The sequence below is a fragment of the Molossus molossus genome, unplaced genomic scaffold (assembly GCF_014108415.1).
Source record: "Molossus molossus isolate mMolMol1 unplaced genomic scaffold, mMolMol1.p scaffold_m16_p_1, whole genome shotgun sequence".
NCBI classification, from domain to species: domain Eukaryota; kingdom Metazoa; phylum Chordata; class Mammalia; order Chiroptera; family Molossidae; genus Molossus; species Molossus molossus.
The window spans coordinates 167,869,137-167,890,104 of NW_023425344.1; the positions used below are offsets into that span (position 1 = coordinate 167,869,137).

The window sequence follows — 20,968 nt, forward strand, 5'->3', positions numbered from 1 at the left end:
TGCTCCAAAGAGCAGGCAAAGGAAAATAAGCTCAAATTATCTAAAGCTAACAATACTATTTGAATAGAGGAATGTCCTACCTTTTTGTACCAAGATTCTGCTATCAAGATGTCTCCTAACAGTTATTTCTTATTGTGAATTTTTATGCAATACATTAAAGTATTGTTTAATAAAGCTTCTATTCCTAAATCTCACAGGTATCTAAGTTCACAGAGATTATTATTTAGGGAACCAAATCAATCTCTTAATATACAGGGTTAATGATTCCTCTTATTGAGGTGAATCCTAAGCAAAATATTAAACATACTGTTTTAAAAATAAAAAGAGTTTATCCAAAAATTATTCCTACATTAATATGTACCACACACTGACTCTAGATATTTAAATACACAGAATTTTAAAAGCTAAATCTCTAGTTCAAACTAAATAGCAAAATAAAAAAATTAAATTTTATTTAATTCTGATTTAAAAACTGCCAGATCTAAAATGGAATCAGCAGTAGCATTTTCAATGTAAAGTATTAATAACAACAATTAAAGTATTTCCTTAGGTTGGGGCAAAAAAAAAATCAGTGCTACTTAGAAGAATCTCTTGGAATTACAGATACTAGTCAATGAAATCTATAATGCTTCTACATCATAGGAGAGATCTGAAGGAATAAAAAGCAAGACAAATTGAGGAGAAAATATTTTTAAGGTCATCAGAAACAGGATACATTAAAACAAAGTTTTTATAAAACAACTGATAATGTGTTCCCAGTATATGACTCAAGACTTTGGTAACTTAAACAACTATATTTTATAATTGTAAAAGCTAAGTTAAATTAAAAATAACCTTAAAAAATGAGTCACTACAAAGCCACTATCAACCAACAATAATATGAATTCTGACCTTTGGTGTCAGCATCAGTTATTTGCTCTTTGGCTACTTCCTCTTCTTCTTCAGCTATCGCCTGGAAGATGGCAGTCAGGAAGAAAAAAAGCAATTCACATAGTGGGCCTTCACTGTCATTTCCTACAAGAGCTTCCTCTAACACTTCTGTGAATAAAATGTTTGAAATGAATTTAAAGTTCTGTTCATATACTGGAAAAACACTCCAATGGAATAATAAACATTGTAATCAACAATAGCCTGTGTAACTATTTTCTTAAGTGCCCGTTTATCAAAGTAGAGCCAAGTATTATCTAAGGTAAAAAGCAAACAACAACAAAAAAACAATTATAATTTGATTACTATAAATTCCAATAAAATCATAAGCCAAAATCACTGCATTCAAGAAAGCCAAATTAGACTAAGTAGATCAAATACAATATTTCATCTAAGTTTAAATTTGAGGTGCAAATTAAGGCACATCTTAAAAATTATGATTTTATTCTAATTTGAATAACAATGTAAAAATTTGGTATTGTTTCCCCACCGTTCTTAAGAGCTATATGAGACATTACTTTTCCCAAATAGTGCACAGGAGAGGTAATTATCAGTATTAGGTATAATCTAATATTACATCCAAGTCATAAATGTTTCTTATCTATCTTACCTAAACCAGCACTGATTAGACCTGTAACAATGATTCATATTTCACCTAGCTCCTAGAGAGAAATTGAGGGAATGTAAAAGTCCTCCTGAAGAATTCACTATTATTAAAATAAGAGTGGCATTATAATTCTGTCTTTGAGGGTCTTTACTTGGATCTTAAGATATTATTTTACCTTCTGACAGCTAAAGATTCAAAATATGATCCAAAGCTCTCCTCGTACTAGGTTAGCTCTTAAAAATGATGTTTATATAAGTTAAAGTATGTTAGTATAGGGACAAGACAGAACCACAAATTAAAGGTAGGCATCAACTTGTCTCAAAAACGGCTGGTGTCAATTCTTTCCTTCCTTGCACTTAGTTACCAGGCCACCCTCAAGAAGTGAGTCTATTTTTTAACCCCCTTAAATTCCAGCAGGCCTGACCAATAGAATATGGCAGAAATATAAGGCCTGCCAGTTCCAGGCCTAGCATTTAAAAAGACCGGCAGTTTCTGTGTCCTGCCTCTTGGAACCCTCAGTTGCCACGTAAGAAGTGTGATGGAGTGAGATGCCATGTGGAGGAGCACAGGCATGTGTGTGAAGAAACCACCTTGAACATGTAGCCAGGTAAGCCTTCAGATGACTCCAGTTTTAGCCACTGTCTGACAGGAACCACATGAGACCTAAGAGCTGGGTCCAGTGACTCCACAGAACTTTGAGAGAGAATAATTTGTTCTTTTAAGCCACTAATTTTAGGGTGAACTATAACACAGCAATAGCACTTGCCTAGGGTTACTCCCTCAGGAAATTCATCTTGAAGATCAAAAAGTTCCCCAAATGCATTAAGAAACTCCAAAACCATCAGAGCATCACCAAAGATTTCGGGAGGTAGTCTAGTTTTCACTGGAGTTGGTTCTGGAAGTTCCTGCAAGATTAAACAATTTATGTAACTATTTGAACCAAGTATAGAAAATTGTAAAAGGTAGATATGATATACTCTTTACTTAATAAGAATCATTTCATGTAGACTAGTGGTTTATAATAATCACCTTTTGAATTCTTTTTTTTTTTTAAAAGGAGAGAGAGACAGAAACATGTATCAGCTACCTCCTACATGCCCCCTGCTGGGGATCAAGCCTGCAACCTGGGCGTGCCCTGAAACTGCACTGGGACCTCTCAGTCCATGGGATGACACTAAATTCACTGAGCCATACTGGCCAGGCTCACCTTTAATTTTTTTTTTTAATTATTGATTTTTAGAGAGAGAGGGAGAGGGAGGGAGAGAGAGAAATATCAATGAAAGAACACAGACTGGCTGTCTCCTGCATGACCCCCACTGGGGATCAGGCCCACACCTGGGCATGTGCTCCGACCGGGAATCAAACCTGCGATTTCTTGGGGCTTGGACTCACGCTCAACCATTGAGCCACACCGGCCAGGACAGGCTCACCTTTAGAACTTTTAAAATTACAGATGTCCTGGCCTTATTCCAACTTTCTTAAACCATAGTCCCTAAGGACTTTTTCCTTCATCAAATTAAGAACAGAACTTTTGGCTGAAGTGTATTTCTGACTACACTTGCTAGTTAAGAGGGACTTTTAGCCTAGATTCTGAGGTCAAGACAGTTGTGCCAATATTATCTTCAATGTGGGATCTTAAGATATGGAACAGAATTACTCTACCACCTACTGACTTAGAAATGCTTCCTTATAAACTGAGCTAAATGAGCTTGGTTTGAATATTGTGATCATTTCTGGAGACAGGAAGAATTCTTTTTTTTTTTTTTTTAACTCTCACCTGAGGATATGTCTTCATTGATTTTAGAGGGAGAAGAAGGGGAGGAGAGAGAGAGAAAGAGAAACACTGTGAGAGAGAAACATCGATCAGATCAACAGGTTGCCTCCCATACACTCCCGGACTGGGGATCAAGCCCACAACCCTTTGAGCCACCCGGTCAGGGCATGGAAGAATTCTTTACCTAGCAACCAAACTAAATGCATACCTGGCCCCAGTGGTTTTAGATTATCAAGGATCATATAAACGACCAATTATTTCTGCAAATTAAAAATAATTATCGAGGGACTCCCGGTCAATATGGCAGCATAGGTAGACATGGTACTCACCTCTTTCCACAACCACGTTAAAATTAAAACTAAAGTACAGAACACAACCATCATTCAGAACCCTGAAACTGAGCTGAATGGAAGTCCTACAACCATGGAATTAAAGAAGAAGCCACACTGAGACTGGTAGAAGGGACAGAAGTGCCAAAAGTCTGGTCCCACACCCACATATGCTGGATAAAAATCAGGAGGGATACCTCAGCTGTGAAAGTCCTCCCCAAGGAGCAAGGGGTCCCTGTCCCACACCAGGCACTCCAGAGCTTAAGGTTCCAGTGCCAAGAAGAGAAGTCCCCACAACTTCTGGCTTAAAAACTAGCAGGTGTTTTTTAGTTTATTTTTTATTAATTTGTTTTTGTTACAGATGTTTCTCCTTTTACCCCCATTGATACCCTCAAAAACCAGCAGGTATTGAGGCTGGGGGAGCTGAGGCTGCTGGAGCCCCAGGCAGTTCCTCTAAAAGTGCCCACGCATGGACTTATTCAGACTCGCTCCTTCTGGGCTCTGGTGCGGGGGAGGCAGCTTGAAAGGCACCAGAGATATAGGGAAGAATTGCATTGTTTGGCACTGGGGCAAGAGCTGGAGGGGCAGCTTTCTCTTGGACAGATGAACCAGCCAAAGCCCTCGTTCCTTTGGAGAGCCCTACCCTCATGTGGCAGATGGGCACCCATATCTGGGACTCCAATAACCTGGCTCACACTGTTTGCCACACCTTGGTGATTCCCTGAGGCTCTACCCCTCTGAACTTTTGGGCCCACCCAAGCTGTTTCCAGTGGCTTTACCATAGGATTGGCCTGTCTCAGCTCATGCTTCAGATTTTCCTAAAATCTCTCAAACAAGCTGTATCTGGCCTCAGCGAGCCCCATACCTCTAGTTAAGTGGCCCTAGCAGCACCTGGTCTTGATTCACAGCTTGGCCTCTCCTGGGCACATCCAAACGCAGCACAACAGGCAGCCATCTGCAGATCACTGAGTAGCTTATGCCTGGTGGCCCCGGATTGAATACAGTGGCTGACACTGGCTTACACATCTCAGGAGGCCCCAGAGCCAGCACACCCATTGGACAGCATCAGACCACATCAAATCACCACGACCTAACCACCTCCACAAGCCTCACACTCAAAGAGTGGGGACTCAGTGGGTACCAGAGCCCTGCTGAAGTAAGTCTTGCTCTATGTGGTGGGCCCTGCACAACTGATCCTCCAAGGTTGTCAGAGGTCAGTGGTCTGTGTGCACAGCCAGTCCTTGCAGCTGATCAGCCTGAGAAAATCCCTCTCATAGAGGTGCCAACAGCAATCAAGATCCAATTACAACAGAGGGGTGTACAGTCCACACAAGGGGTGTACCTCGAGGGCACAGCTGGGGTGATCAGGCAGGCTGTGCCACTGGACCCTATAGGACACATACTACAACAGGCCACCCTACCAAGCCTAGAAGAGGTAGCAACTCTACCTAATACATAGAAACAAACACAGGGAGGCAACCAAAATGAGGAGGAAAAAAAAAACAAAACATGTCCCAAATGAAAGAATAGAACAAAACTCCAGGAAAAAACCTAAATAAATGCAGATAAGCAATTCAACAGATGCAAAGTTCAAAACACTGGTTATAAGGATGTTCAAGAAACTTAGTGAGGACCTCAAGAGCATAATAAAGGATCAGAAAGAAATAAAGGATGCACTAACTGAAATAAAGAATAATTTATAGGGTATCAGTGGTAGACTAGGTGAAGCCAAGAATCAAACCACCAGTTTGGAATATAAGGAAGCAAAAAATCACCCAATCAAAACAGCAAAAATAAAAATAATAATAAGAGCCCTGGCCAGTTTGGCTCAGCGGTTAGAGCGTTGGCCTGCGGTCCGGAGAGACCCGGGTTCGGTTCCCGCTAAGGGCATGTACCTCGGTTGCAATTTGTCCCCAGCCCTGGTTGGTCGTGCGGGTGGCAGCCACTTGATGTGTCCCTTTCACATCGATGTTTCTCTCTCTCTCTCTCTTTCTCTCTCTCCCTCCCACTCTATCTGTACAAAAAAATGGAAAAATGTCCTCAGGTGAGGATAGAAAAAAAAAATTAAAAAATAATAATAAGAAGAAGAAGAAGAAAAAAAATGAGGATAGTGTAAGGAGCCTCTGGGACAACTTCAAGCGTGCCAACATTTGCATCATAGGGATGCCAGAAGGAGAAGAGAGAGGACAAGAAATTGAAAACCTATTTGAAACAATAATGACTTGGTGAAGGAAGCAGACATACAAGTCCAGGAAGCACAGAGAGTTCCAAAAAAGATGAACCCCAAGAGGCCCACACCAAGACACATAATAGTCAAAATGCAAAAGAGGCCCACACCAAGACACATAATAGTCAAAATGCAAAAGGTTAAAACAAAGAGAAAAGCAGTTAGTTAGCTACACGGGAGCTCTCATAAGACTGTCAGCCGATTTCTCAACTGAAACTTTGTAGGCCAGAAGGAAGTGGCAAGAAATATTCAAAGTGAGGAAAAGCAAGGACCTACAACCAAGATTACTCTATCCTGCAAAGCTATCATTTAAAATCGATGGATATATAAAGAGCTTCCCAGACAAGAAGAAGCTAAAGGAGTCACAAACTAGTATTATATGAAATGCTGAAGGGTTTTCTTGAAAAAGATAAAAAATATGAATAAAATGGCAATAAATTCATATCTATCAACAAATGAATCTACAAACCAAATAAACAAGCAGAACAGAAACAGACTCAGATACAGAGACCAACCAAAGAACTTACATGCATATATGCATAACCAATGGACACAGACAATAGTGTTGGGAAGGCAGGAGGCGGGTGGGATCAGGAAAGAGGGGGTCAATGGGAGAAAAAAGGGGGGACATCTGTAATATTTTCAACAATAAAGATAAATAAAAAATCATTATCAAAGCTTGATAAGAAATACCACCTTGACACTCTAAAAATAGCATTTGCTTAATTGGCTATTTTCTCTCAGTTAAATATGAAGAGGCCACTATTAAAAAGAAAGAAAGATTTCATCAGCAAAGCTACATAGGGCACACAGACATGGGTGTGTGAAACACCATATAACAAACTTATACCTTAAGATCATCACATTCCATATCTTCTCTAGGTTTACTCCACTGTTTTAAATGTTCCATATATTTTCGCTTTTCTTCACGTAGTTTCTCTCTTTCCTAAAACAAAAGGTTAATAAAAATTCTTGTAAGAAATTTATAAGGCAGCATTAGCATCACCTGGGAACTTGTAAAAAATACAAATACTTGGGCCTAGCCACTGGATCAGGAACTCTGGGGTTGGGACCTAACAATTGATACATGCTAAAGTGTTAGAACCACTGATCAAACAATGCATACTTGACATAACTGCTACAAAGATAGAAAATGTCCAACACAGTAGTTATTGAATATTAATTTAAATAATAAATATAGCTCTCTCCATACTTCAAATCAATTAGATTCTGACACAGCAGGTGGTAAATTATTAGAGTACCTAAAATAAAACCTCTTATATTTGCAATACACTTGTTGTTTTCAAGATTAATTTAAACCTGACTGACAGCCTAGAGATACACAGAGGGAGCAGTAAGTAAAGTAATATTAGAGTATAGTTGGTGAACTTCTCTTTCTTTATACTCGGGGCCATTTCTCTTGCTTGCTTGGTCTTCTGATACCCTTACTTCTTGGTCCTGATATTTGAAATTGCAAGATAAATACCAACCTAAAAAGTCTCTAGCCCTGGCCGGTTTGGCTCAGCGGTTAGAGCGTCAGCCTGTGGACCAGAGAGTCTTGGGTTTGGTTCCCACTAGGGGCACATACCTTGGTTGCAGTTTGTCCCCGGTCCCTGTTGGGGTTGTATGAATGGCAACCAGTCAATGTGTGTGTGTTTCTCTCTCCCCCAGCTCTTCCTCCCACTTTATTTAAAGATAAATGCAAAAAAAAAGGTCTCTAATTAAAGTACAGTATAAATATTTTACTATAATTTTTCCAATAAATGTTTAATATATGTTAATATTCTTCCTTTGAAATTTAGAAACACCAAAGGTAAACAGATGAGCACTTAATCAAATTTTCAACATAAAACAGCTAGATGGTTGCAGAACTTATTAACTGTGCTTTGAGTAGTCTTGTGAAATAAATCATCCACCCACTACAACATCATTCTTATAGGATGTAAGAGGATGGGTATTCTCATTTGCTGTTGCTAAGAGTGCAAATAAGCACAACATGATTGGTAAATAAATACCCACGTACATGTACAGAAAGTTTAAAAAATGTTCTTACCTTTGATCTATTATTCTACTTTTACAAATTTATCCAGGGACATAATCCAGTAAAAGAAAATTTATTCACAAATTTGAACAGAGTATCATTATTTATGGGCAAAAAAATATAAAGTACTTAGTTACATCTATTTGATTAACTATTAAGCAGTCACTAAAAAGTCCACCTTATTTATTTTATTTAAGAACATGAAGAAGTGTTTATAATGTTAAACAAAAAAGTATACAAAATTATAAATGCTGGGTCATTTTTAAGGTCCAGAATAAAGATTAGAAATAAATTAATCAAAGTATTAACAGTGCTATCTCTAAATATTACCATTTAGATTACAAGTGGATTTTTTTGTTCTCTACCTTTTCTGGAATGAACATACATTAGATATCTCCACTGCCACCGCAATGGCCTCTTTGAAATAATTCATAAAACTTGAGGTGATTTAAACAAGCCCTGAGTATAACATGATCATCTAAAGCTACTTGTTGAGTATCTCAGAAAACCAATGACAATGACAATGACTGTCTTTGGAAAAAAATAGCTATAGGATTCTCTAAGGAATAGCTAATACTAAAGAATATAATAAAGATTTGCTGAAATGTTCTTATTATCACAGGTGTCTTATTCTTTAAGGAGAATAACAACTCTGTAATAATTCTTATTAGTCATAGATTGTATTGTATTTTTCTTATTATATATTTTACTTTTAAAGGTTTTACACATTATCACCTTCCCTAAATTTGGAAGTCTAAATGATGAAGATAATTAACTTTAGAATTACACTTTAAAAGAAGCTTTGAGATATAAAGGCATGTTATGTAAAGGCATGCATATATATATATGCTGAACCTTAAATAATTCATTAAATTTTTCACAGCAAAAGGGAGATAGTTAATAATGTTTATCAGTGCTTTATACACAACTATAAATGTGAATAAAAATGGTGAAAGCACCTGAAAGTTAACCATGAATTTAAATATGTAAAGCACTACTTACTATATATAGACAGCATAGCTATAATATGTTTAAATGAATACCTTTTCTCTTTCTATTTTAAGCCTTTCTTTTTCTTCTTTCTTCTTCAGTCTCTCTTCTTCAACAATTTTCTTCAATTCTTCCTTCTTTTTCTCTTTATCTTCTTTTTCTTTTTTCTTTGCTTCCAGGGCATCTGCTTTTTCTCTTTTTAATTTAGCCCTTTCAAAAGCTGTGGAGAAGGTCAACGTTAGAACTGTACGCAGACAGAAATTAACACATTTTATAGTGTAACAAAAGAATCCCCAAACAATTTAAGGTTAAATGAGATATCAGCAGAGATGCACAGGGGCTATAAATTCCTGGAGGAGGCCAGCAGGTGATTAACATCAAAAAAGCAAGTTGGCTGGGTTTAAGACAGACTACTGCAGTGGGACAAACATTTACCTGTCTTTGAAAGCCCTGCTACTCCAAGTGTGGTCCTAAGACCAGCAGCCAGGATATCACCTTCTTAGAAATGCACAATCTCTTCTATCACCCAGGCCTACTCATTTAGAATCTCTGTTTTTAATAACGTTCCCAAGTGATTCATATGCACAGTCAGGTTTGGGAAGCCATGTTTATAAGGTCGTGTGACTCAGACAAAATCGCTCAAAACAGTTTGTCAGCTCTAGAAACTCCAACTTGTGTTTAATTGAGCATTAGGTCAGTTTAACATGGGATATACTATACCTTGAAATAGTTTTAAGAGATAAGCAAAGGTCTCACTTATTATAAAAATAGATACCTAAAGGAAAAAAAATGATTTATACTTATAAAAAACAACCACCCAGAAATACGCATTTTAGAAACCTCCCCCACATGGGCACAGAGAAATACTCTTTCCTGATCTAAACAGTTTTTGGAGGAAATGTTAAAACTCACCTAGTGACTTCATTTCTTCTTGTTTCAAAAGTTTGTCTCTTTCTTTAGTAGCTTTATTCCTATAACTTGCAATAGTCTGTTTATTAGCAATGCTGTCCTCCTAAAAAACAAACCAAGAAACTAAGGTTGTAGAACCACAACCTTTACAAACTGATAGTCTGCCTTGTTCTTATAGTAAGAATAAAAAACAAATATTTAATAGCTCTCCTCAATTATATTTTCTTTATACTAAAATGAGATTTTATTCTAAAGCATAACTGAACTTTTAAAAATATGATATTTAGGCCGTGGCCGGTTAGCTCAATTGGCTGGAGCATCATCCCCATGTGCCAAGGTTGCGGATTTGATCACTGGTCAGGGCATATACAAGAATCAAGCAATGAATGCATAAATAAGTGGAACAACAAACTGATGTTTCTCTCTCTCTCTTCCTTCCCTCTCTTTCAAATCAATAAAATTGTTTTTACATAAAAATAAAAATGTGACATTTATTAAGGTAACAATGGTTAATAACTATATAAATTTCAGGTGTATAGTATTATAATTCAGTATCTGTATATTCTATTGTGTGCTCCCCACCCAAAGTCTAGTTTCCTTCTGATACCATATATTTGACCCCCTTTACCCAATTTGTCATGCCCCCAGCCACCTTCCCCTCCGGTAACCACCATTCTGTTGTCTCTATCTATGATTCTCTTTTTGTTTTGTTCATCTGTTACTTATTCAGTTTTTGTCCTTTTCCTGTCTGAATTATAACTGAACTTTTAATAACTCTAATCATAGTAACACACAAAATATAAGTTAATTTTATAGTCTACAAATTATTACAAAAACTTTCCAGAAAAAACAACTTGTAACCTATAAAGGGAGACTTCAAAAAATATGCATTAGAAAAACAAAAAAAATCTTATAAACTAGGTGGTGCAGACATCAACTATGTAAGAGACAGAGAACAGACATGTCAGAAACATTCTGGGGCTAATGTTAAAAAATGTCAAAAGTTTATTTCTACTTTATTTCTTGTGAAAATAATGTCTCTAACCTGCTTTACTATCTCATATATTAAATACTCTTTATGTTTCAATACCATCATTTATTCCTTCTATTTCACCCTGGTTTACATTTTATGTTTGCTTCCACTGTGGTATAAAATCCCTGTGGTATGAGAGCCATGTCAAATTCACACTGGAAGCTTCTGCAATCTTCACTGCTGAGCAGTTATCATCATACAGTACACATATTTTGTTGTGTGTGAAGAAATGTGTTCCTTCCTACAGGCTATGGAGGTGGGGTGCCAAACACTGCTCTTGATTTTAAATAGTTTTATTAAGACTTACAACGTAGTTTTTATCTATTCTTTACTTACCTGACTAATAGATACTCGTTTGGGAGGTCTCCCTCTTCTCCTGTTAGCAGGACTGAAGATAAAGGTGGGTGGATTATCAGGAAAAAAATAAGAAAAATCTTGGTCTGCTATTTTATATGTTGAAAGAGATGATGCCTTCATAAAAAAAAGACATAGGGTACAATAAAAACACATTAGTAAACCACATATAGATATGCTCTAACATGTCATCTGACTGACATGTTAGATCAGGTCCAAAATATTAGACTTTCTTGTGCTATTATGTATATTTTAGTTAGTTTACTTGATCCTTTAAAAAAATGACATAATCAGCTTTACCAGAGAGAAAACCAAAATTGAAATAAAATATTCAAAACTATTTCAAAATTACATTTATAGAAGAATCATTTATTTGCTTTGCTTTTGAATATGAGATTTTCTATGTAAATAATCCAATACATTTTTCTTAACCATTTCCTAACTGCTAAACATTTAAGTCCCCCCCACTCCCAATTTGGGGTGACAACAAATATTTTTATGTATTAAATTTTAAACTTGATCTGGATAAAAGCAGAAATACTAATTCCTATAAAATTTCAACACAGAATTTAAGTTCAGAAAAATCAACCTCATTTTTATCAGAAGTGATGTGGTCTAGAATAACTGCTAAATCTAAGAGTTTCTCTCCTTTTACTTTGTATTCAGAACTTGTTCACCTTTTATCCATGTCCAACTCTAGATTTTTTATTTTTGATTAGCAATTCTGAAGATTATTTTTTGTCTAATGGCTAAGATCATCATTCTTTATTTTTCTTGAAGAAAATGTGCCATTTATAGAAATACCTTTCAGAAAATGTGTAAGAAAATAATGATACACAACTTTAAAGTATTAACAAAACAGGACTACTACTGGGAATTCAACTTTATTTTTTTACTCATTTTTAAAAATTTTATTAATTTATTTTTGTTACCAAAGTTTCTCCTTCCCTCCCCACAGACACCCTCCTCCCTATCCTGCCCCCCACCAAGCATTGTATATAGTTCCATTTTGGGTAGAACATAGCTTTTAACATTTAAAATCCAATCAGTTCTGGCTATAATAAATCTTAAAGAATCTATTAAGATTTTACATAAATTCTATTAAGATGGTTGTTTACTATCCCACATAAATAACCCCTGAATATATAGAATTGCTCTTTAAATATGAATGTAAAGCACATGAGTCGTTTCTTTACAAATATACTCTACAAAGTCAAAATAGGCTTTAATACATTAATTGCTAAGGTTCCTTATTCACACACAGGTATTGCACAACATATATAAATAGCCACATCTTTGCGTACTTGTAAGTACTCCTAACAGTCTATATTCACCACACTGAGTATCAAACTTTGTTGCTTTGGTGAGGGCAGGTGTGTGTGTGTACATGTTTGTGTGTGTGTGTGTGTACATGTATGTGCTTATACCAGATATCCATGAACAATCTTTCACTGTACTCTAAGAGAAAAATGTTTATTGTCACCTTAATTTTCATTTATTTATTAAGTAAAGTCGAACTTCTTTCCATATTTATTGACAGTTTATTTTCCTTGGGGTATAACTGCTGATGTCCTTCACCACTTTTTCTAACATGGTTGTTTTTGCTCACTGATGTGTATGTGTAAGAGATTTTTGTAAATTAGAGGAATTGGCCAACTGGCTATTTAAATAAACAACTATTCATACATATATTCACTCACTGCCTATCAAATGCCAGGCACTATTCTAGCCACTTAACACAACTATTAAAATTGTTAGCTTCTTATAAGTATCATTTTATATGGCTATCTGATAGTCAATGCCATCGATAAAGCATAATTTAAGCATTCTCCTCTTAACAAGACAAATACATAAATATGCTCACATTAAAAAAATTAAATTCTTTCAGATGATTCCATCTTATGTTTTCAAATTTTTATATTTCATCCACTGTGAATTTTGATCATGTCTGGTCTATTTTTCTACTGAAGTTATGTTTTTCTAATTGACTTGAGCTCCTCATTATATTCACTGAAAGCATTTTTTTCTCTGGCACTTGACATTTAGGACATTTTAAACCTACATATGTTTATACTGTCAAATCACTCTCATCATTGGTATTTCTTTTCTATTGCTCCTCCTAAGTATTTCAGCATATATAACATTAAGATTTATTTTATTTCATTTTTTATTGAGTTAACCAAATATCCTAGTTTTATTTAATATTAATCTATCTTGGTCTACAGAGATGTAAAAAGCTCCTTTTCACATAGAGTAAACTCATCTATTTTTTTTTTCATTTTTTTTCTTTTGATGTAACATTTACACATAATGAAATGCATCAATCTTAGGCATATAACAGCTGATTTCTAGTACATGTATACATCTCTCCTACCCATTCCATTTTTTTTTCTTTACTTAGATTTAGCATTTCTCTCAATATGTGTTAAATATTTCTAATTTTTAGGAATTAGTTTTACCATTTAACTTTTTACTCAGTGTATAATCTGAGGTTTCTATAACAGTTATGAATATAATCTATCTGCTTAGTATTGTCTCTGATATTCTTTTTATTATATATGTTGTTCTCCTATCTAGTAGGGTCTATTTTAGCATTGTTCTTTGATCTATTTTTGTGAGCCAGAACCACACTATTAAAAAATTATGGTTACTCTACCCCTACAACCTTTCTTTTTCCAAGTTGTCCATCTAGTCTTACCTGGTTAATCTTCCTTACCAGAAAAAAAGAAGTGGTAGTACCTGTACCACCTAGCAATTCTAGAAATTGCAAAAACAGTATTTAAGCCAATGTATAAAGAAAATTACTAAAAATTGGCTCTAGATAAAAATAGAGCTATTTCAACCAACTTTGAAACAACATTTCTGCAATGTTATAACTTTGTATCACTACCCATTTTTTTCTTCTTCTAACAAATAATTTTATTGCTCTAATTACCTTAATTTTAATGACTCCATCTTGTGGTTCACAGTGTTGCTTTAGAAAAAGCTTTAGTTTATCACGAGAAAATAGGTGTTTTCTCCGGCTAAAGGGGAAAAACAAAAAGAAAGAGGAAAGTGTTAGTATCAAAAAATTCAATCCAAACTCCATGAACTCTGTAAATTCATAACATCAATTTCAAGACTAGGAAAAGGACATTTCATTTTCTAAGAGTATTTATTTAGAGGTAACAAGAAACTCCATACACAAGTATTTATGTAGAATGTTATAAGATCTACGTGATTGGATGTGTTATAAAAGTCCATTAAAATAGTATACATTTACTGCTTAGGAACCACTTAGAAATAAAATAAACCTCAAGGAAAATAACTGCAAAGAGTAAACCAAATCTTATAAGATTAGATGATCATTCCTATAAGTTATCACCATTAATTTTTTTTTCACCTTTTTTGGTTAAATTCTCAACCAAGGATATTTTTTTCCATTAATTTTTAGAGAGAGTGGAAGGGAAGGAGGGAAGACGGAAGAAAGAGAGAAAGAGAGGGGAGAGAGAGAGAGAGAGAAGAAGAGAGAAACATTGATGTGAAAGAGACACTCTAATTGGTTGCCTCCCGCAGGTGCCCCCACTGGACTGGGGATGGAACCTGCAACCCAGGTATGTGCCCTTGACCGGGAATTAAAACTTCAATGCTTGGGTCGATGCTCTAACAATGGAACCACACTAGCTAGGGCCCATTAAAATTTAAAAAATTAAAATCAGCCCTGGCCGGTTTGGCTCAGCGGTTAGAGCGTCAGCCTGCCGTCCAGAGAGACCCGGGTTCGGTTCCCGCTAAGGGCACCCTGCCTCGGTTGCAGTTTGTCCCCGGCCCTGGTTGGTCGTGCGAGTGGCAGCCATTCGATGTGTCCCTTTCACGTCGATGTTTCTCTCTTTCTCTTTCTTCCTCTCTCCCTCCCACTCTATCTGAACAAAAAATGAAAAAAATGTCCTCGGGTAAGGATAAAAAAAAAAAAAAAATTAAAATCAGCCCTGGCTGGTTTGGCTCAGAGGTTAGAGTATCAGCATGTGGACCAGAGAGTCCCAGGTTCAGTTCCTGCAAGGGCATGTACCTCGGTTGCGGTTTGTCCCCGGCCCCAGTTGGGGTTGTGTGGGTGGCAACCAATTAATGTATCTCTCTCACACTGATGTTTCTCTCTCTCTCTTTCTTCTGCTCTATCTGAAGGTAAATGCAAAAATGTCCTTGGGTGAGGATAAAAAAAAAAAAGAAAAAAAATTAAAATCAGTAGGTACCAATAAGGATTTTCCCTATGTATAGTGCTGATTCTTTTTCACTACCTCTCTTTTGATTAAGTCTCAAAGAGGAATTTTTTAAATATTATCCTTACCTGAGAACATTTTTGCATTTATCTTCAGATGGGGTGGGGCAGAGAGAGAAACATCAATGTAAGAGACACACACCAAGCGGCTGCCATCCACATGACCCCAATCAGGACCAGGGACAAACTGCAACCGAGGTACGTGCCCTTAGCAGGAACCAGACCTGGGACACTCTGGTCCATGGGCCAATGCTCTAACCGCTGAGCCAAACTGGCTAGGGCTCAAAGAGGAATTTTTAAGGATACTCAATTTTTATTATTTAACTTGCTTAAGGAATGAGAAGAAACTGATCAGATGTTTGTGTCTAATAAATAAAATATTACAAATGTGAATTTGAAAGCACCACCAGATTTCCCAGCTTTGAAAATTAAGTTCTTTCATGAGAATTACTTCATATATAGGATCCTTCATAAATTCCTAGATGTGAAGACTATTTGGCGTTAGTTACAAATCTAAATAAAGGGCTCATGAAGTCCATTAGGATTCATTTTATCAGTCTATGAACGTATAAATGAACATTTATTTTAAAAAAGGAAGCAACCATTTGCAACACTACTCATTTGTTCTACATCAAATATTCTTTTTTTTTTTTTTTTTGGTCCTCACCTGAGGACATTTTTCCATTTTTTGTTCAGGTAGAGTGGGAGGGAGAGAGAGGAAGAGAGAGAGAGAGAAACATCAACATGAAAGGGACACATCGAGTGGCCGCCACCCACATGACCAACCAGGGCCGGGGACAAACTGCAACCGAGGTAGGTGCCCTTAGCGGGAACCGAACCCAGGTCTCTCTGGACCGCAGGCCGATGCTCTAACCGCTGAGCCAAACCGGCCAGGGCTACATCAAATATTCTTAACCTAACATAATTATACTACTTTAAACCAGCATAGAGAAGATACTGAATTTTACCTGATTTGTGTGGCTTTAACAACAGCACATTCATACAATTCTTTTTTAGTGGGTTGCACCTTGTACTTGAACAGTAAGGGATCAACTGCATCACTTTTCTTCCTAAAAAAAGCAGAGAAAAAATACAAATCAGTTAATAATTTCTTTGGAAATATGAGATTTTGAATGGAAATCTAGTTTCTAACAACATACTATAATAGAACCTAATGTATTTTTATTTTAACTAGAATTTTATATGTTACTAATATCCCTCACCATTCTATTAGCCAAAACAGTATACGACACTATTTTATGTTAGGTAGGCACTCTAATTACTCATCCAATGAATTTTCCTTAAGTATAGAAAATAACCAGAGAAAATTAGCACAGAGTACCCAGTTTATGCTAAATTAGTAAACAAACAAATAGCTCTTATATTTGCTTTTAAACTTTCTTCTTCATAGCATTGCAATCCAAGAATAAAAGTGGAGATAAGCCCTGGCCAGTTTGGCTCAGCGGATGGAGCGTTGGCCTGCAGACCAGAGAGTTCTGGGTTTGGTTCCCACTAGGGTCACGTACTAAAAAAAAAAGTGGAGATAATGTAGTTTACCCCATTTTAAGAATTGACAAGTACACATTTAAAACTCCTACCCCCACCAACTTATTTTTTTCTTCTCTTGAGAGTGTATTCATTCATTGTTATAAATTTCAACATGCTATAATGTGGATGTACCTTAAAAAATTATATGAAATGAAATAAGCCAGATACAAAAGGATAAGTATTATATTATGATTCCACTTATATGGACTATCTAGAATAGGTAAATTCACAGAAACAGAAACCAGATTAGAGGTTACTAGGAGTGGGGGTAGAAGGAAATGGGGAATTATTACTTAATGGGTACAGAATTTCAGTTTAGGGTGATGAAAAAGTTTTGAAAATAGTGATGGTTTTACAACACTGTGAATGTAATTAATGCCACTAAATTGTACATTTAAAATGGTTAAAATGGCAAATGATTATGTTATACATGTTCTCTCTCTTTCTGTCTCTGCCTCACCTTTTCTCCAACAAAATGCTGGTGCCCATTTTGACCACCTAGGCTTTATTACAAATATGTTGCTTTGCAGATATTACGAACTATGTGATGTTGGGCAAATCTGCTAATCCAACTTCTATTTCTCTTCAATGATATAAGAATATGACCATCTACACTTAGAATGGGTCTGAGGAATAAATAACACAACATATGTGGGTGCTGTTATGCAATTTAACTCATGGAAAATGCCCAATAAAGAACTGTTCCCTTCCCTTCCCTTCAACCCACATACTAAAACATAAGAAAACCCAGATTATGTTTTCTGGTAGGGAACAACCTAGAAGTAAATCACTAAAATTTGGGAATTAATAGAAATAACTCAACAGAGTAAAGGTCCATAGATGACTATGTTTCACTCTTTCTGGTATCTCAGGATACAGCAGTAGCAATCTATCAACAACCAGGCATTTTATGATGTTGATGTATAGTGAAAGCTCAGATTCTTTGAGAATCACAAACAGGTTAAAAATATCTATGAATAAAGTAATAGACCAACTTACTCATTTTTCCTGTATCAAAGGTTTATTTCAAGTACCTATATTCACAGGAGAAGGTACACACTACACAGGAAGGAAATTGACTGATTACTCCTACAGCCAAACTTAATTATACTTTGTAATGAGCTTGTTATAAGTGGCACAAGTGGGATTTACCAACAGAAATACTCCTCTAAATGCTACATGTAACAGGCAAAATATTCACTTACTAATTGGGATTCTGAATTAATTTGCTTTGTACTCAAGGTAACAAATTAGCCATAAAATATGCAGGTAGCTCATATTCAAATCTAAAAAGAAGGGAAAGGACATTAATGCACTGAATAATAGAGTGCCGAACCTAAGAATCTAGACATTCCTCATCTCAAAGCACCTAAAAGAATAAGAAGAGTATATTAAAAGTTACTATAAAATAATCTTAAATAAATTATTTTAAAATAAAAAAACACAACTAAACAAATGCAAATCATATTTAAATGTCAATTAAAAATATTTTTTGTATACAAAATCTGGATTTAACCCTTCAAGACTCATCTAATATATAATTAACTCTAAGGGTTACAATCTTTGCTATAGTCCAGGGAAAAAACACATGAACTACTCTCAGAGAAGCTAAAGAATATACATTAACATAATACCCACTGATTTTGCATGTCAAACTATATATTCAATAAGAGACACAGACAAGTGACCTATTAAGTTCTTTTTCTGCTTGATAGTAGCAATTCAAGAAAAAAATGAGGTGTATCAAAAGACTTATTTATTTATTTATTTATTTTTTAACATGTATATTCATTTATTAACCAACACACATTCTCACAGAACAATTAAAAATGCAAAGATTAGAAAAATTTCATCTAATATCACTACCATGATATAACTCCATTATGATTTTTATCTTTCTAGATTCTTTTTTTTCACATTTTTTAAAAAAAATCTTTATTGTTGAATGTAGAATGTATTACAGATGTTCCTCATATTTCCCCCATTGACCCCCTCCTCCCCACTCCCGCCCCCCTCCCGCCTTTTCCCACACTGTTGTCTGTGTCCATTGGTTATGCATGTAAGTTCTTTGGTTTATTTCTTCCCACCCCCAACCCCTTTCCCTTTGAGGTTTGTCAGTCTACCAATGAATTTGTACTTCTTAATCTCTTCACCTTTTTCACCCATTCCTCCAACCCCCCTCCCATCTGGCAACCAACAAAATGTTCTCTGTACCTATGAGAATGTTTCTGTTCTACCTGTTCATTTTGTTTGTAGATTCCATTGTCGATAGATATGTATTCATTGCCATTTTGTTTGTTCATACATTTTATCTTTTTCTTCAAAAAGACCCTTCATCATTTCATATAATAATGGTTTGGTGGTGATGAACTCCTTTAACTTTTTCTTGTCTGGGAAACTCTTTATATGGCCATCGAGTCTAAATGACAGCTTTGCAGGATAGAATAATCTTGGTTGTAGGTTCTTGCTTTTCATCACTCTGAATATTTCTTGCCACTCCCTTCTGGCCTGCACAGTTTCTTTTGAGAAATCAGCTGACAGCCTTATGGGAACTCCCTTGTAGGTAACTAGCTGCTGCTTTAAAGATTCTCTCTCTGTCTTGAACCTTTTGCATTTTGATGATGATGTGTCTTGGTGTGGACCTCTTGGGGTTCATCTTATTTGGGACTATCTGTGCTTCCTGGACTTGTATGTCTGTTTCCTTCACCAAGTTAGGAAAGTTTTCTGCCATTATTGTTTCAAACAGGTTTTCAATTTCTTGTTCTCGCTCTTCTCCTTCTGGCACCCCCAAGATGCGAATGTTGGCACGCTTGAAGTTATCCCAGAGGCTCCTTACACTATCCTCATTTTTTTGGATTCTTTTTTCTTTTTGCTGTTCTGATTGGGCGTTTTTTGCTTCCTTATACAATTATTCCAAATCGATGGTTTGCTTCTTGGATTTACGTACTCTACTATTGAATCTGTGTAAATTATTCTTTATTTCAGTTAATGCCTCCTTCATTTCTGACTGTGCATCCATGATTTCTGACTGATCCTTTATTATGCTCTTGAGGCCCTCACTAAGTTCACTAAGGTTCTCACTAAGTTCATTGAGCATCCTTATAAGCAGTACTTTGAACTCAGCATCTGTTAGGTTGCTTATCTCCATTTCACTTAGTTCTTTTCTTGGGGTTTTGTTCTGTTCTTTCATTTGGGACCTGTTTCTTTGTCTCCTCATTTTGGCTGCCTCTCTGTGTTTGTTTCTGTGTATTACTTAACGAGAGGTATGGGGCTCGCTGAGACCAGATGCTGCTTGTTTGAAAGAATTTAGGAAAAACCTGAAGCAGGATCCAAGATAGGCCAATCCTATGGTTAAGCAAGTGGCAACAGCTTGGGTGGGTCTGAAAGTTGGGTGGGGCAGGGATACCAGTGTGAGCCAGGTTGCTGGAGTCCCAGGTATGGCGACTGTCTGCCGCCCCAGGGAAGGGCTCACCAAAGGAACAAAGGCCTCTGACAGCATATTTGTCCCAGAGAAAGCCCCCTCTCCAGCCCTCGCTACAGTGCCAAACAGCTCAGTTCTTCCTTGTATGTTTCTGGTGCCCCTCGAGCTGCCTCCCCTCCAAGTTTAGAGGGAGAGAGTCCGATAAATCCATGCGCGGGCCCTTTAAGGAGCTGCCTGGGGCTCCAGCCACCTCAGCCTCCCTGAGCCTCAGTTCCTGCTGGTTTTTCCAGCCAGAATTATGGGGATTCTCTTCCTGGCACTGGAACCCTGAGTGGGGCACCTGGTGTGAAACGGGGTTGCTCTAAAGCTTCTAACTAGTTAACTACTCAGTCCTCAGGAAGGACCTTCCCAGCCAAGGTATCCTCCTGATTTTTATCCGCCACACGTGGGTGTGGGACCAGCCCCTCTCGCCTCCGCCCCTCGTGCTTCCGCCCCTCCTACAAGTCTCGATGTGGCTGCTGCTTTAATTCCGTAGTTGTAGGACTTCCATTCAGCT

The 20,968-nt window shown here is 36.6% G+C and overlaps 1 protein-coding gene across 2 annotated transcripts in view; it reads right to left on the reverse strand.

Annotated features, from left to right (window-relative positions):
- BAZ1A (bromodomain adjacent to zinc finger domain 1A) overlaps positions 1–20,968 on the reverse strand; it is a 94,358-nt gene that overhangs the window by 35,460 nt on the left and 37,930 nt on the right. For both annotated transcript variants that reach the window (XM_036251770.1, XM_036251778.1), the window contains 8 exons: positions 16,412–16,513; positions 14,127–14,214; positions 11,174–11,308; positions 9,808–9,907; positions 8,949–9,115; positions 6,715–6,810; positions 2,301–2,439; positions 892–1,038 (listed from right to left, as the gene is read on the reverse strand). In XM_036251770.1, coding sequence (XP_036107663.1) covers positions 892–1,038; positions 2,301–2,439; positions 6,715–6,810; positions 8,949–9,115; positions 9,808–9,907; positions 11,174–11,308; positions 14,127–14,214; positions 16,412–16,513 — 974 coding nt within the window. The remainder of the gene's footprint in view (positions 1–891; positions 1,039–2,300; positions 2,440–6,714; positions 6,811–8,948; positions 9,116–9,807; positions 9,908–11,173; positions 11,309–14,126; positions 14,215–16,411; positions 16,514–20,968) is intronic.